Source organism: Engraulis encrasicolus, chromosome 8 (genome assembly GCF_034702125.1).
Source record: "Engraulis encrasicolus isolate BLACKSEA-1 chromosome 8, IST_EnEncr_1.0, whole genome shotgun sequence".
In the NCBI taxonomy this organism is placed as follows: Eukaryota; Metazoa; Chordata; class Actinopteri; order Clupeiformes; family Engraulidae; genus Engraulis; species Engraulis encrasicolus.
This window is the reverse complement of record NC_085864.1, coordinates 39,203,386-39,220,879: the sequence shown is the minus strand read 5'-3', so window position 1 is coordinate 39,220,879 and position 17,494 is coordinate 39,203,386. Positions and strand designations below refer to the sequence as shown.

General features: G+C 43.9%; 1 protein-coding gene across 1 annotated transcript in view; it reads right to left on the bottom strand.

Moving 5' to 3' along the window:
• Positions 1-11,680, bottom strand: part of si:dkeyp-97b10.3 (uncharacterized) — a 30,296-nt gene extending 18,616 nt beyond the window's left edge. The window contains exons 1-8 of the mRNA XM_063204607.1: positions 11,515-11,680; positions 2,926-3,036; positions 2,559-2,594; positions 2,412-2,450; positions 2,234-2,277; positions 2,059-2,117; positions 1,140-1,357; positions 654-904 (exon numbers count right to left, since the gene is read on the bottom strand). Coding sequence (XP_063060677.1) covers positions 654-904; positions 1,140-1,357; positions 2,059-2,117; positions 2,234-2,277; positions 2,412-2,450; positions 2,559-2,594; positions 2,926-3,036; positions 11,515-11,680 — 924 coding nt within the window. The remainder of the gene's footprint in view (positions 1-653; positions 905-1,139; positions 1,358-2,058; positions 2,118-2,233; positions 2,278-2,411; positions 2,451-2,558; positions 2,595-2,925; positions 3,037-11,514) is intronic.
• Positions 11,681-17,494: the final 5,814 nt, after the last annotated feature.

The following is a 17,494-nucleotide window of genomic DNA, read 5'->3' as shown; positions in this document are numbered from 1 at the left end:
CAGGTCCAGACCCTCTGTAAGAGACATAGCTACAAAATAGCCCAAATGGAGCATTTCAAAACAAATTGTACAGAATTGTACAAAAAACACTGCTACTTACATATACTGTATTTGTGTTTTGATTGTGTCTGACCTTTAGTCCACCAAAATCCTCATTTTTTGGAGTTCAACATCCTCAGTCAAAATTAAGGATAGACCGATATATCGGCCGAGCCGATATATTGGCCGATATTTGGGTTTTTAAGTGTATCCTATCGGCCGATACACGTGTGGTTTTGGCCGATACGCAATATTTATTATTATATGTTATTCAGGTTTTTTTAAAAGCACCAAGACACTTTATTTTTGCATTACTTGATTTTTAGACATTACTTGATTGTTAGAGTAGGTGTTTTAATGTTACACGTTCTACCTCAATTTGATAATGTTAAATAAATGTTTATTTTTAACTTGAGACCTGGAATATTTGTCACTTTTTTTTAACCCATATCAGCCTCAAATATCGAGTGTCAGAAATCGGTTATCGGCCAAGGGTGGTGAAAAAAAATCGGTATCGCATCGGTCATTAAAAAACCCGTATCGGTCGACCCCTGAGTCAAAATGTTGCATGTTCAACCAAACTCTACTACTTTTCCCGACTGTGTTTGCCTCACCTTGATGTCTGAGCCGTTGTTGGAGGTCAGGTAGACCCTGAAGGAGTAGGAGGCCTGCTGGCCCACCTCCTTGTAGACCAGGACCACTCCGTGGTGCTGTGCCGGCCGGGTGGTCTGGACGATGGGCCCCACGGGGGACAGGGACGTCACGCTCCACGTGATGTGGCTCCCCGTGTGGTCGGTGGAGGGCTCAATCAGGGGCTTACTGTCCTTCACATGGAGAACACTGAACTTCACCTCACTGTCCTTGTCTAATGGAGAGGGAGCGAGAAGACAGTAGAAAGATAGACAGATGGACAGACAGGCAGACAGACAGACAGACAGACAGACAGACAGAGGAGAAACAGAGAAATACATAAAGTAAGAGGGGGAACGGTGATATAGAGAGATATGGAGAGATAAATTACACAATGGAAACAAAAAGAAAGTCAGCCTTGGAAAAACACGCACACAATAATTTGTTACTCCTCACACACAAGCACGCACCTGCCAGGCACAGAGAATGTGGGAACTGGATGGACTTGAGGATGGTTGGGTCGCAGTCCACATCAAAGATGGGCCCAGCGAACCTCCAGGAGTCCTTCAGGTATGACCCAAACTTGCTCCAGGACAGGACGCAGTACTTGATCTTTACTCTCTGCCTGACTTCAAACACCAGGCCAGTCACAGAGCACTCATACTTCCCCTCACTGTCCAGCATCAACCTATATCAGCAATAAAATTGCATAAAATTGCTCAGAATTTGGCGTGTTTTGGTGTGTGTGTGTGTGTGTGTGTGCGTGCGTGCGTGTAGATGTGCGCATGTATGCGTGTGTGCATGGTGCAGTGCATGCACAAATAGTCTGCCCTTGTCTGCATGTGCTACATCATGGTACAGAAATGTTACTCAATGTCTTGCAAAGTATAATTCAAAAGTCTTTTCACATTTGCAGTCAGATTGTGGAATGGGGAGAAGCCCGCCCCAAAAGTTGCTCTGGTTAGGCTGACAGTGTGTATTTCATTTCCCCGTTACACGCTACATTACAATACATTACACTTACCTGACGCTTACAAAGCGACGGTTATTTAGGTACAGGGTATTGGTTACAGTCCCTGGAGCAATGTGGGGTTATGTGCCCTGCTCTAAGACACTTCAGCCATGGATGGAGATTTGGGGTGGACTGGTGAGGGTGGGATTCGAACCTGCGACCCTCTGATCTTAAGTCCACCCCCCCTAACCACTATGCCATGGCTGCCCCCATGGAAGTGGGGTGTCAGCGAAGCCCGAGGCCACAAGCAAAGAGGAAAAGATGGGAGATACTAGTTTGAAATGGACCCCATGTCTGGCAGAGTTAAAGGAAAGAGGCACTTCTTACTTGATACCTGTTTAGGTTAAACAGAAACAAAGATTAAGACGGCTACTCACTGCAGACGACCTCTGGAAATTTTACGTGGTGTGACAACTTCATTGTCATGCTGGTTCTGCTGAGAAAAAAGAACAGCAAGACTTTGAGAGTACTGTGATTTAGAGTTGTCAGTGTGCAGTGCACTGACAAATAAAGTCAATTATCGGCGGGAGAAAAAGAGCATCTTTCACCGACCTGAAGGCTCTTGCATTTCTCACAGCACGGCTTCGCTCCGACACCTGAGAGCATTACATACACATCACAGCGTGATTCAATTATCACTACTAATTTTATCAGGTTTAAAGCACTTTGTGACTTCATTTTGAAAAGTGTTTTATAAAGTAAATTGTTAGTTTATATTGTAGATAGTTACCATCTTGATTATTTCTTGCTTCCAGGTCAGAGGGCTCTCCTTTGAAATACAAGAAAGCAAACATGTCAATTTCAATCAAGCAAACCATAAATCACAACTAGAACTGGTCCGAGCTGTTATTATGTCCAAGTAAATGAGTTGGCTTACCATAGTTTGAACCGGCAGGGGCAGCTTCTTCATTTCCTGTTGTAAATACATTTCACCTTCAATGACCATCATGTCAGTTGCAGTTTCCCCAACATAAACACAACAAAACTGCATGCCAATAGAAATTACTTGGGCAATTATCTATCTTGAAAAAGGGATTTTCCCCCTGGCTTTTATTGGGAAGGATATTATATTGCATATTTCATCAGGTTGAGCACTGTAATGTCAAAGGCCTCTTGTGAAATTGGCTAGTAATGTTTTCCTGAAACCTTTCCACTGGCAATACTGTTCTCTGCCTCGATTTGTAGTCCATGGTTGATTTATTAAAGGCCTTCTGTCTGAAAAGCGCCTTAACCACATGCCATACCTTTGTGTTTGTCGTCATCTTCCTCCACCTCCTCCTCTTCCTCCTCGTCCTCCTCCTCTCCCTCGTCCTGTTCGTCTTCTGAGGAGCTGTCCTCAGAGGATCCGTTATCATCTAGGAGGAGAGGAAGATACTGTATCACACACCATACTACCAGCATGAAACTCTAGACCAGGGGTCCCCAACCTTTCTGCAGAGATATTCTATAGAGATATGCCAACATAATAGGTTTCTATGGGCACCTAACGCGACCAGGTTCCGGTCTGCCTAAAGGGACGTGTCATAATGCTCCTACAATGAATAGAACAGTCCTTAGGTCTGCCTAGGTCTGCCTAAGGGGGGCCATAATAGAACCAGGAAACAATGGGCCAATGGAACCTCTCTCTCTCTACTCTCTCTGCTTTCTGGGTCTGAGGGCTACCAAGGGCTACCAAGGGCTACCAAGGGCTACCAAGGGCTATCCGAGGGCTGCTTTTGTTCAAAATCCTCTACTGCTGTCTTGGCATCATTCTCAAATCACACTATTATTAAATGATAACTTGCTGTTAGGTTATAAAGAATAAATAATCTCATATTTCATATAAGAAAAGCATTAACTGTGACTAAAATCTGGTAGTTGTCACTGTGTAATAACATTCTTGGTGGGCACCTCAGAAGCTCCTGGAGGGCTACCTGGCGCCCGCGGGCACCACGTTGGTGACACCTGCTCTAGACACAGCAAATAACATCCTGAATCTACAGAGGAAGACACTGTGAAGCGTGTGAGACTTAAACGGCACACAGCTTGTGTCACACACCATACTGCCACCATTAATCTCCTCACCCAATTCTCTTGACTATGTAAGTCTGTACGCAAACCAAATGAATATCCTGCATCTATTGACAAGAGACATCAAACCGGCATCCTCAATCTACATACAGCTTGTGGCAGGATGTCTGTTTTTAAAAAATGTAATTACATCTATTAGTGGTTATTCCATAGTCCATTCCTATATTTAGTACAAAGCATACATTGGACACTGTATTAAACTACAAACGCACGCACGCATGCACGCTGGCACACGCAACACAAGCACGCACACACACACACACACACACACACACACACACACACACACACACACACACACACACACACACACACACACACACACTGTATACACACACACACTGTACACACACTGTACACACACACACACACACACACACACACACACACACACACACACACACACACACACACACACACACACACACACACACACACACACACACACACACACATGATTTTTCCATACCTGATGCACTGGCTTCAGATTGATGTGGGCTGTCTGAAATTAAAAGAGAAGTTGTTACAGTGTGGTTTGATGACATTGAACCAGTTTTGGAAACAACACCTGCTCAGAATTTTTTTTTTTTAGTCAATCCAGAAGCAACAAACTGTATTGAGTAGAAGATAAGAACGATTCCTACATTTTTTTCTTATGGGGACTTTTTTAAATGCAAAACTTGTCATGAATAAAATGAATGAGTATATGTCAATAAAATATCTTGTATCTTGAAATCTCTATCCATGTCATAAATGTAGCATGGTTATGACACATAATTGAATAAAAACAAAAAGGAAACAATTTTCTGTGGTGCTGCGACAGAAGAGTAACACACTGTAGGCATACAACTGGGAAGCTGTGCTGCATTGTATCACAATACACAGCATATCAGTTGTTGACACAAATCAGTTATTTCGGTACAGACCGAGGAAATGTACACAAGCATCCACCACAACCACCGCTACAGCCGCCACCAGCCATCATCCCATATGCACAATGCACCACTTCAGAGCTGACCAGCAGAGTCATATTGAGCAGTAGGTTGGTTCATTTTTAAAAAAAAATCAATATTCATTATACGTGTTCTAGATCAAATGTTCTGGTTGCAGTTATTTCTAATTTCTAGTCTTAAACTTTCTTTAGTTCCATTATCTATTTGGGGTTACACCTAATGAAAGAACACCATCGCATTATGCCACATTATGCTGCGGTGTGTTATGGCACTACTGTAAATTGGAATAGACTGGACTACTACAGTGGAATGGGGTACTTGTGAGGTTCTCGGCCCAGAGAAACAACAAGGAAAGTACAGAGTGCTAAGAGGGGAGGATGTGGAGAAGAGGAAAAGGGGTTGAGAGGAACGTGAACCTCTCAAAACGAAAGAAGAAAGTAACCAAATCAAATGTCAGTCTTGAGAAATTCCACTGCAGCTAATGACTATAAACATTGGAATCAAGCTGTAATCTGCTCATGGCCAATTCATTACTTAATGGAATAAATTGTAACTTCAAAGTGTGGTAGGTGCTTTAGGTAACTATTACTTGTTTCTTTCACTCATTCTCCACCTGTACTTGAACCATCTATTGTATTCGTAAAACAAAAAAGGTATCAACACCCGAAACCGAACCTCTTTTGATTTTTGTGTTTTTAATAGAGTTTGGTGGGGTGGGGGTACAAGTCACGGTAAAATCTGAGTTCTTCAGGATTTTTTAATAGGGGATGTATAACTCCGTTTGAGAAAAGTTTGAGAAAACACTCCAGTAAACAGCATGGGCAGCTACTGTTGATGTTGTTGTGCACTGTCAAGTCTGCAAGCAGTAAAGGCTGAGAGATCCGGGAATAAAACAAATGTTTCTTATTGCATCATCAGAGTTGATATTAGAGAGTGGCCACCCACACATACTATGCAGTTCCTCATGGTAATACAATGGGTCTTTCTCAAAACCTAGGACAGTGTCCTTCCAAGTGTATCAGCCTAATTAGTCACACCCAGTGATTGGCTACTCTTTATTAGTCACACCCAGTGATTGGATATTCTGTAGAGTTCACCAATGAGTATCATCCGTAATTAGGCTGATACACTTGGAAGGACACTGTCCTAGGTTTTGAGAAAGACCCAATGTAACCAAGCGGTGGGGGGCAGAGTCATATCATTATATCGCCCTCTAGTGGACACAAGAGGACAGTACCAGCGGCCTCAGCAGCAAATTCCTCCAACTTATAGCCTCCTAATGGGCGACGTACTGTCATGGGAATGCATGGAATAGTTGTTGAAAATACTTAATTAGGATCACACTACACTACTTAGAAATTACATAGTGTCTTTAGAACTGCATTACGACTTGGTCATTGTCATTCTGGTAACAGCAGATTTATAACAAAGGGCCATTTCATGGCAGGTTGACACCCCTTCACAGAGTCTCTATAATAACCTTATTGTCAACAACATGGTCATGACCTAGACTTGATCTGTTACTTAGGACTCTGTAACGTCATCAAAATGTTCTTATTTTGTATGATGCACTAAGAGGTTGCAACAGGGTGTAACATTTGAACTGCAGCATATAGGGAGTATACATGCATAAACTACAAGACGATCAATCATTTCAAACATAAGTAGAGCCCCAAGGGCACCGGAATGAGTTTTAAAGTGGTGGTGCTTTTTTTTCTTGATCCTTTAATTCTTAACAATGTTACTGCTGCTGCACTCCACTCATTTGTCTGCAGTAAAAGTTGAGAAAGCCTCATTTAGGGAGCCCAAAAGTGATGATGCGGATGCACCCCCTTTCACCCCCTGCATCCCACTTTCTGGCACCTATGCAGAGCCCACAGAAACAAAATGGTTGTCAATATGTCAAAGCCGGACGCTTTGTGTGAAATGAAGTGCAGAACGAGGGGCTTGTTTACCAGACCACCTCAGACCAGTGCAAGCCATTCATTATCAATCACACTTTTTAGTTGTCTTTACTCCATAGTTCTTCCTACCTCTAATATCTCATATAATATTTCCCTTCATCCTTCAAAGTGTGAAAGAAACCAGACTGCAGACAGAATGGAAGACCCAAGGGCACAAGGGTGTGGAAAACGAGGTGACCTGATTCTAAGGGCATAGAGAAGCAGGTCAAAGCGAGGCCAGGGGTGGAGCTGTTGTAGCGCTGAGTGACTACTGTCTAGGAAGTTGAAGGTGAAGATTGTGCACATCACAGGAAAAGGTGCAGGACAAAGGCTGACTGTACTTTCAAAGTGAGAGGTCCGCACACTTAAAATCCTTTTCGGTTTCTTTTATTATTTCATGGCTGGATATCCAGCCATGAAATAATAAAAGAAAACAAAAAGGATTTTAAGTGTGCGAAGTGAACCTCTCACTTTGAAAGTACTGTCTAGGATGTCAGGTGTTTCTCTTCAGGGATTATTTGCGTAGTGACTCACCTCTCTGTTCTGGGGGGAGGACCTTTCCATCTCTAGAGGAGAACAATGAGAGACAGAATAATACAATAGCGTTAGGGTTAGCTCATGTCACGAGAACAGACTCAGGTCATGGTATCCAAGCAAGAGCAACTGGCCTTCTTCTTGGAGCTTGACATTTCAATAGAGTAGAGTAGAGTAGAGTAGAGTAGAGAGTAGAGTACTTTTATTAATCCCGAAGGAAATTAAGGTGTCTGTCAGCTTACATAAATACACAAATACAAAACATACACAAGACATTATACACATAATTGAACATTACAGGAAAAATATATCTTGAATACTACCGCCACACATTATCTCACATACACACATGTTCTCTCTCTCTCACACACACACACTCACACACACATTGTCCCACCCACACACACACACACAAACCCACCCACAACCCCCCTCCCACACCCACCCACACACCCACACACCCACACACACACACACACACACACACACACACACACACACACACACACACACACACACACACCCCTGCACAGACACAAGGTCTGGTAGGGTGTCATGTTGCATACATTCACACTCACAGAAAAACAAAATAACCATGTTAAGTACACATACAAGAGCCAAACAAGTTCAGTTGCACACAGTTGCTTCAACTCTTTGAAGACTGAGGTGTTGAACTGTTACCACAGATGTCAAAAATTCTTGGGCAACTCTTTTTAGTGGTTGAAATTTCAAGTTTCGGCCTCCAGTTCCAGAAGCCCTGCTGCTCAGAACTTAATACTTTGAAGACTGAGGTGATGGAATGTTACAGTAGATGTATATTGAAAAAATAATTGAACATTAAAAAAATGTCAAATGTACATATTTTTGGTGGTTGTGGGATGTTTTGTTTCCTCCACTGAGAGACTAATTCAGTTCTTCAGCTCCAAAAAGAAGTCCAGTTAACTACATCTTAACTGTTTTGATAACAGTAAGATGGCCTGAGTGTATGAGCATCTTCACAGACCTGTCACCATATTTTACATATATCAGAAAAATCCCAACCAACCAACCAACTATACAAAACTGAAAGCCATTTAGAGTCAGTTAAACCACAGAATGTCCTGACACTTCACACTTCCGCAATCTTTTCAGTATTATTTCATTTAAAAATGTATGTTTTGACTGTGTTTGTGTGTACAATGTACTCCTTATGCTTAGAACCCACAACAAATCCATTTTAATTCAATAAAACCTGGGCAACTGAACAAATATGTTGTACAGATAGGTTGATGAACACACAACAAATTACCAGACATAAATCACCAATTTGACAAAACCTTGAATTGAGATCAACACTACACTGAGAAACAACACAGCTTGGGCGACTACACAACAACTTGGACATTGCACAAAAGCAGTGTAAGCATTATTGCTGAGCACAGGGTGTGTCCACAGTATCTAGCAGAGGAAATGTGTTGTCATTAGCCACTGCAATATGCCAAGGATGAATAATGAAGATCAGATGACGATAATGGTGCTATTAATGCTATTATTGTTGCTCTTTTTGTTTGCATGTCGTATCGAGAATTGAGAGCATATACACAGTGCAATGCCCACTTAAGCTACAGAGCCATGCAGCAGTTTTGATGTTGTGCTCAGTGTGGTTAACAAAGTGTTAGACTGTAGCTCTCAAGACAGAACAAAGGGGTGCACAACATGCTGTCTTGATCTTCTTTCTTTCTACTTGTGGTTTACACACCACTTCCCGTTACAGTTTGACCTGTGCAACATAACCATAAGCTCTGAGCTGTGCGAAACGTGAGAAAGGTCTGCCAATAGAGTGCCAGTTGTTGAACAACACACTTCTAGCATAGTGTTCGTCCCACTTTAATGGAGTTGGTTATTTAGCACAAACAGCTGTTTTCAGTCAGTCTCGCTGACTACTACACAAAATTGACACAGTGGCACAACTTAGTCAAAGGAACATGATTGGCTGCTTGACTGGCTACATATCTTTGTGTTTATAGCAGCACAGTCTTTGTAAACAAAAATATGCGACAAGGTTCAAAATGAACAGACACACAAGTTTTTTATTTGTTTAACCCCTTAAGACACGGCATTATAAATTAGCTGTTACCAGCATGGCAATGACCAAGTCGTAATGTATTACTAAAGGCCCCGTGCACTGTGATAGTAGTGTAGTACTATAGTAGTTCACTTTCAAATGTCTCAGGAGGTACGGCGTGCATTACTACATGGCCAATCCCTGGACTTGTTCTTCAAACTAAATGTGTATACACTCTGAGTGCATTTGTACAATTTTAGAGGTTTAAACCAAACCGTTAAAGCATTATACAGCGATGAGTCATCCACACTAATGTAATTATGGAGACAGACAGCCATGCGCTGAAACAAGGCCATGAGACGTAGATGTTTCCTGCCCTTCACGCGACCTCTGAGGCTGTCACCTCCAGCCGACGCTGTGGAGGCCCCCACAGGAAGAGAGACAGCTGCCTGACTCTCTTATCAGCAGCCAGCCCATATCCTCTCCTCTCCAAACACACTCCTCTCCTCTCCTCTCCCATCCCACCCCACCTAACACTCTCCTCTCCTCTCCTCTCCTCTCCTCTCCTCTCCCACCCCACCAAACACACTCCTCTCTTCTCCTCCTGACCCATCCCACCAAGCACTCTCCTCTCCCATCCCACCAAACACACTCTTCTCCTCTCCCCTCCCACCCCACCAAACACTCTCCTCTCCTCTCCCCACCAAAAACACTCCTCTCTTCTCCTCTTCACACCTCACACACCACACACACTCCTCACCTCTCCTATCACAGAACACTCCTCTCCTCTCTTATCAGCAGCCAGCCCATATCCTCTCCTCTCCTCTCTCATCACACCAAACACCCCCCTCTCTTCTCCTCTCCTCTCCCATCCCACCAAACACTCTCCTCTCCTATCCCATCAAACCAAGCACTCCCCTCCTCTCCTCTCCCACCACACCACCCTCCTCTCCTCTCCTCCCACACACTCTCATCTCCTCTCCTCTTCCTCTTCCTCTCCTCTCCTCTCCTCTCCTCTCTTCTCCTCTCCCATCCCACCAAGCACTCCTCTCTTCTCCTCTCCTCTCTCATCACACCAAACACTCTCCTCTCCTATCCCATCCCACCCCACCCCACCAAGCAATCTCCTCTCCCACCCCACCAAACACACTCCTCTCTTCTCCTCTTCTCCCCCACCCCACCAAGCAATCTCTTCTCCTCTCCGGCCCCACGACAGCACTCTCCTCTCCTCTCCCACCCCACCAACCACTCTCCTATCTTCTCCTCTCCCACCCCACTAAACAAACTCATCTCTTCTCCCATCCCACCAAACACTCTCCTCTCCCATCCCCTCCCACCACAGCACACTCCTCTCCTCTCCTCTCCCACCATCCTCTCCCACCAAGCACTCTGCTCTCCTCCTCTCCCATTCCATTCCACCACATCACACTCATGTCACCCCTCACCTCACCATAGCACACTCATCTCCCACCACTGCACACTACACTCCTCTCTTCTCCTCCTAATATCCCACCACTGCACACTACACTCCTCTCTTCTCCTCCTAATATCCCACCACTGCACACTACACTCCTCTCTTCTCCTCCTAATATCCCACCACTGCACACTACACTCCTCTCTTCTCCTCCTCCTGCAACACTGCACACTACACTCCTCTCTTCTCCTCCTCCTGCACCACTGCACACTACACTCCTCTCTTCTCCTCCTCCTGCACCACTGCACACTACACTCCTCTCTTCTCCTCCTCCTGCACCACTGCACACTACACTCCTCTCTTCTCCTCCTCCTATCCCACCACTGCACACTACACTCCTCTCTTCTCATCCTCCTGCAACACTGCACACTACACTCCTCTCTTCTCCTCCTCCTATCCCACCACTGCACACTACACTCCTCTCTTCTCCTCCTCCTGCACCACTGCACACTACACTCCTCTCTTCTCCTCCTCTGCCATTACAGCTACTCTGCCCTCCTCTCCCTACTCCAACCACGGCCTACATCTTCCCTCCCTTCAACACAGTCACATTCCCACCTCGCTGGCTGCCCCAGCCACATACTGCCCTCCTCTCCCCGCCTAACCCAGCCACACTCCATCCTCTCTGCACTCTCCCATCTCCCCGCCTAACCAAGCCACACTCCATCCTCTCTGTACTCTCCTCTCCCTGCCTAATCAAGCTATACTCCACCCTCTCTGTACTCTCTCATATCTCTGCCTAACCCAGCCACCCTCCACCCTCTCTGCCCCTCTCTTCTCTCTGGCTGGGCCACACTTCTTTCCTCCAGCCACACTCCATGTCTTCATCTCCCCCACCGCACCCACACTCCTACCTACCACTCCTTGCCCAATATCACACTCCCCAATATCCACGACTCCTTGCCCAATATCACACTCCCCCATATCCACGACTCCCTGCCCCATGCCAGTCCCCCCTATCCGCACCTCTTCCTGCCCCATCCCAGTCCCCCATAGCCACACCTCTGCCCCATCACACTAACCCATGTCAGCAGCACCCTGTCCCATATCCCACTTCCCCATATCCGCACCTCTCCCTGCCCCAGCCCACTCCCCCATATCCGCACCTCTCCCTGCCCCAGCCCACTCCCCCATATCCGCACCTCTCCTGCCCCATCCCACTCCCAATCTCAGTCTGCAGGGCACTACTCCCACCTCTCACGCCTACAGCCCTCTTCCTCCCTCTCTGCACTCCCGACCCACTTTCCAAGCAAGCAAGCAACATCAATAACATCCTCAGCCAGGCACGGACATCCCCAAGTCATGAACAAATAAAGCTTTGGTTTCTGTGTTTGCTGACAATATAAGAGAATACGTCTGTAATGAACCTCATTCATCCATGACATGGTTTCCAAAAGGATCTATGTTGTAATCAGTGGAAAGTTTTCAAAATGTGTATAACAACATGCTGAAGTGCTTTGTGTGTTGACAACAATTATGATTACAGAGTTGTTCAACAGGTTTTTACATTTTGTAGGTGTACTGTGCTGTTGTGACTTGCTCTTTGTAAGATGAAATCGAGGAAATGTCTAATTATTCTACACAAGTTAAACACAGAGGTCAGCTTTACCTATCTTTATTAAGAGAGCACTCAAATTCAGTGTGTGCTGGTGAAAGCTCTAAGTAGAAACAAATATTATGCCCCTCTCTAATCAGCAACTCTCTCTCTGCCATATCACCATCTCCAATCTCCTTGGCAGTGCGCCATCATGACTCACAGCCCGCTTCATTTGCCTTCCTGCTACCAACGCTCCGGTGATAGTGGTAGCACGGCTTTAAGGGCAATTTTCGTCTCAGGTGACAACTGTTGCTCAGCAACAAGCAAAAAAAGTTGTCATGTCATGATGTCATGGCCCTGAAGACATTTGGAATCCTGCCAGAAACATACAGGAAAGAACTCAAAATCCGAAGAACATGTAAAAGGAACATGATTTTTCTTTGATTTGATTTCCACAGTCACTTCAAGCCATTTGAAAATTGGATATGTATACAACAAGTTCTGTGCCACCCAAACAGACAGGCGACGTGGTGAACAGGTCTTCCTGTTTGCTCTTCAGTCTGTGTGTACACTGCATGCCTTTGTTAACAACAATGCCACATGTGGCAGGAGGTTAAGAACTATGAACAAGGTTCACAGACATAACATGGGGTGCAAATAAAAGCCTCCAAAAAGCAAACCGGTTTCTGGCCAACCGACATAGTGCTGCAATATACAGTCGTTGCACATGGTTATAAATGATTTCCCTCCGGTCCTGGAAGAGTAGCTTCTTTGTCTTGTCCCTGTCTAGTTGTATACAATTTCTATCACAACACACACATTTATCACACCGACTCCCAACAGGTCTGAACAGGAAACAGGATATACTAGCAAGGTCTCGGTAGAGTTAAATATAAAAGGATGTTCAGAGGAACAATTCAAAATCACTTTGTTCATTTCCAAGTAACAACTCCACAAGTTGCTGCATAAAGATGGAAAATCTGCAAGGAGTGGTACAGGAAAAGGACAATGGCACTATGGAGGACACAATAGTTATAAATCACGCAAAATATGTCTGCGTTTAATTCTCAGTTACAACTCAACAAGTTGATGCATGCGTGGGGGAGTCTCCCCGGGCAAAGCTGGCAGTCGTATAAGTGATAATAGAAGATAACACGTGAGAGGGGCGAAACTACACCAGAAAAACGTGTTGAACTTGGACCAAAAGTAGGTCACGACAGGTCCCAGCCTGTATTAATTTTTTTGAGGGTGGTGGAAAAACAATGCTTGGGGCCAGATGGAAAAACTGGTGTGTTCAGGGGGTGTAACAAGGCACGTTTAGATTCCCAGACCAACCAGACCCTGACACTTGGCAAACAAACCTAACAATAGGATGGCTGACTCAGGACCCAGATGGTTATAGGGTAATAATAAACAAAATGAGATAAGTGCTCGCCCAAACAGCAGTCGGTTGGAATAAGGTTCGCAGCAAGGGATGTTTCTCTCTCTTCTTCCAATGATAACCCTATTCTACATAAAAGCAGACATCTCTGGGAATACTGGGAATGCCATCTGCCTGCCTACATTAACAACTGCAACAATTTGCCAGATCTAGTCAAAAAAGTCTAATTGTAGGCATAAGAACTTCCTTTTTATAGCTTGAAGACATTTTGTGTCTTCCACTGAGTGATGTAGTCAGTTCCAATTTTGTGTAAATCCTAAGCCATTTCTCTCGTTTGACTAAGACGGCGTGGAGGAATGAGAATCGTCAGATATTAATTTACCATATCCAGGCCCATGATCCATAAGGGATGAAAAGATTAAATCATGCATGAGGTTATGAAGCAGAAGCTAAGCTTACATATTGTTAATATGTGTCCAGTCATTGATAGATAAGACTAGGTAGCCATAACAAGCACAGATAAAATACTAGCTATCCTCATCAGAGCTTGAAACCAGAACACTGTCCATCACAAGACAAAATTAGTGTTACGCTCACACTGCAGAAGAACCAGTTCATAAACCAGAAATCAAAAGATGAGGGATCTTCAGGCAAAGAGGTCAGAAATATACTGCCCTACAAAACAAGAACACAGTAGGCCCTAATTCTGAAAACTGCAAACTGAGAAAAAAGACTTCAAAGTTTCCTATATGGCGCGAGAACTGTGTTGTCGGTAAAGTGGTGGTGACACTTCCTGGTAATGCTTTTTTAGGATAGAAATTAAATGCACACAAAAAACCCGTTGGAAAGTGCAGCAGTAACTCAACAACACTGCAGTAACTTTTTTTTGGTCATTTTTGCACTTTCTAAATGATTTTTCTCTAAAACGGGAAGGTGTTGGACCACCATTTTTTGACACAAGACAAATTAGGTAGTTTAAAGCCCATTTCCGATATAAAAATGTGTTCGACCATTTTGAGTTACTGCGTTCTTGTTTTGCACGGCAGTATAGTAGAAGTGTATAATATTAAGTACTGTTCAAACATGAAGTGAATGAGGGAGAGAGAGGCCATGGCTCCACGGCTTCTCGTCTAAACTGTTTGTGGCTCAGTCTTACCAGAGATTCTTTAAGTATATAGAGATATGCCAACATAATAGGTTTCTATGGGCACCTAACGCGACCACGTTCCGGTCTGCCTAAAGGGCCGTGTCATAATGCTCCTACAATGAATAGAGCAGTCCTCAGGTCTGCCTAGGTCTGCCTAAGGGGGGCCATAATAGAACCAGGAGACAATGGGCCAATGGAACCTCTCTCTCTCTACTCTCTCTGGTCTTACAGTCTGCCGCATTCTCAGGCTGAAGTCAATTAGCTCGGCTAGGATGTGGTTACATTATATTATAATTACACTTAGCGGATGCTTTCAACCAACCAAAGCAACTTGCAAAAGAGCAAAAGAGGTCATACGCGAGCTTTACATGAGTATGGGAATAAAGAGTAAACAAGACATCACAAAATTAGTGCAACCAGCGTGCAGGGCCAGGGAGTAGGATGCAGTGATGTTACTTGGAGTTGTGTAAGTGACTTAGGCACTCTCGGAAAAGACAAGTGCTATAAGATTGCTACCAGAATGGCTGGCCCAAGTTGTAATGTTTTCCTAAAGACTCTGTGTCATGTTGTAATAATAAATTCAACAGTAAGCTAAGCGTCATAGTTAAGCGTTAAGTAATAGTTAAGCGTCCCACTGGTGGAACAGTGCACATCATGAAGCAGCGGGTAGAGTAGGATCTCTTGTAGCAGAGATTGTGTGTTTCCCCATTGAGGGACACTGAAGTACAGGAGATTGGATTGAGAGAAAAGAGCAAGGTAAGGTAAGGCGGATCATATTTGAAGATCGCAGTATCCTCAAGTGCAACAGGCCTTATCTACAATATAGTGGTCAGATTAGAATGGGAGGACCCTGAGGTTACTCTGAAGCCACCAGTCAAGGCCTACATTGAAGTATTAATATTGTATCAATATTAGTTCAGGATGCTGCCCTTATCACCCATGTACTATGCAGCAAAATTAACAAACAAAGTTTAAAAAAGTGACTGCTTTGTATTAGCTGTTACCTTGAACTATTTACAAAGGCAATCTACAAGACAAGACATTTCCATTACAAACCATTCTTTTAGCCAACAGGAATCATTACTACAGAAAGAAGCCAATCAACTCGAGTAACACACTTCTTTACAAGCTAATGCTAGCTGTCCCTGCACTGCGCTGGCACGCTGCATAAATAATTGAACAGAAAACTATCATCATGTCTGTCAGACACCATGCCTGAGTGTCTTGGGGCAATAGGAAGACAGGCATAACAAAACAATAATACGCAAACAAATTATAGGTAGTGTGCCTATCTGTCACGTGTGGCTTAGTAAAAGCCTTAGAAAATGCTGAAGATGTTATAAGATATGCGTAATGTCATAGTGAACCTGATCAAGCAATAGCAAAACGCGTTGTTCACCAAATAAACCACCAGCAAAGACGACCAGTGTGCTGTGATATAGCTTATTGCCCCTTAGTCTTGGATTACTTTTACTGCACATCACCAGCACCTGGACAGTGGTTGTGCACAGGGACTCTGCTTTGTGTTATATGTTATGTTATAAAGAACTTAAAAGTCTCACACACAAAAAGACAAAAACAGAGGAGCTACTCAATTTGGTTTGGATCAGATATAGCAGCCTTTGTCTGTAATGACATTCTCCATCTCGACTAATTTGTTTCCAATTTGCATTTCCTGGTTTCATTGTTGTGGGGCAAGGTTCAAAGACGTTGGTCTGGTCGTCAAGGTGAATTTGACTATATATTCAAAAAACTCTACACCAGACACAGCTCCCATAAAGCTCCCCTAAAGTCTTTACAGTCATGTTTCTTATCTCTAGACACAGTGAGCTTTCTTTACCCTTTACTGCGATAATAACACATGCCTGTTAATGGCACATGAGATTGTGTGTAACGTCTAGTACAGCCTGCCGTTTTAAGGCTTACTCTGGGTCTTTTAATCATTCAACCATATTCTTGGGTGTCAAGGGATGCTTATGAATAGCCTACAAGGATTTAGAAGACAGAGATATCAGCACCAACGAGCAATTACAATGTTATGGGTAGATAATTAACTTGGTGTGCTTCTCTCACAGGGAACCACACCATTTCCCTTCTCTTCAAGGGCCTGGCTGGCACAATTGGCATAGTACAATCAGGGATTAAAAAAAAAGACTGGAGTTGAAAAAGAATGCAGTAGCCTACATAAAACGTGAAGTTTAACCTCACTGGTTCAATGGGACAGGTAGGGACATATAAAACTACACAATAACATAGTGCAGGTTGAATGTGAAAAGACTCTTAGGTAAGTTAGTCCTCCCATCCCAAGCCCTGTCCTTATACCTCCAGCTACACACTCTTGTCACCCTCCCCAAATTACCAGGCTTACAACTACTGATGTGCATCAATGGCACCCTTTCACTCTCTCAACCTCATTTTGTTCATCAGTCCATCTTACTGTGTCTCTGACGGTAGAGAGAACTCATGCACTAAGTGCAGAAGGCCTTTAGGTTGCAAATTTTGACTCATCCCAACGTGGAAGTCAGACTACTACTTCGAACGTGAGCACATGACCTACATTTATCAATCAAAAACAAAAGAAGAAAGAGTGGTCGTCTACTGCAAAGGCCAATTGTTCCAAGACTTCCCATCATCAGTTTTCAAGGATTTTCTGTGAAATGTTATTATTTCGTCGTTTATAAAACAAGACGATTTAATGCGGAAACAAGCAGCGACACGAACAATAACACT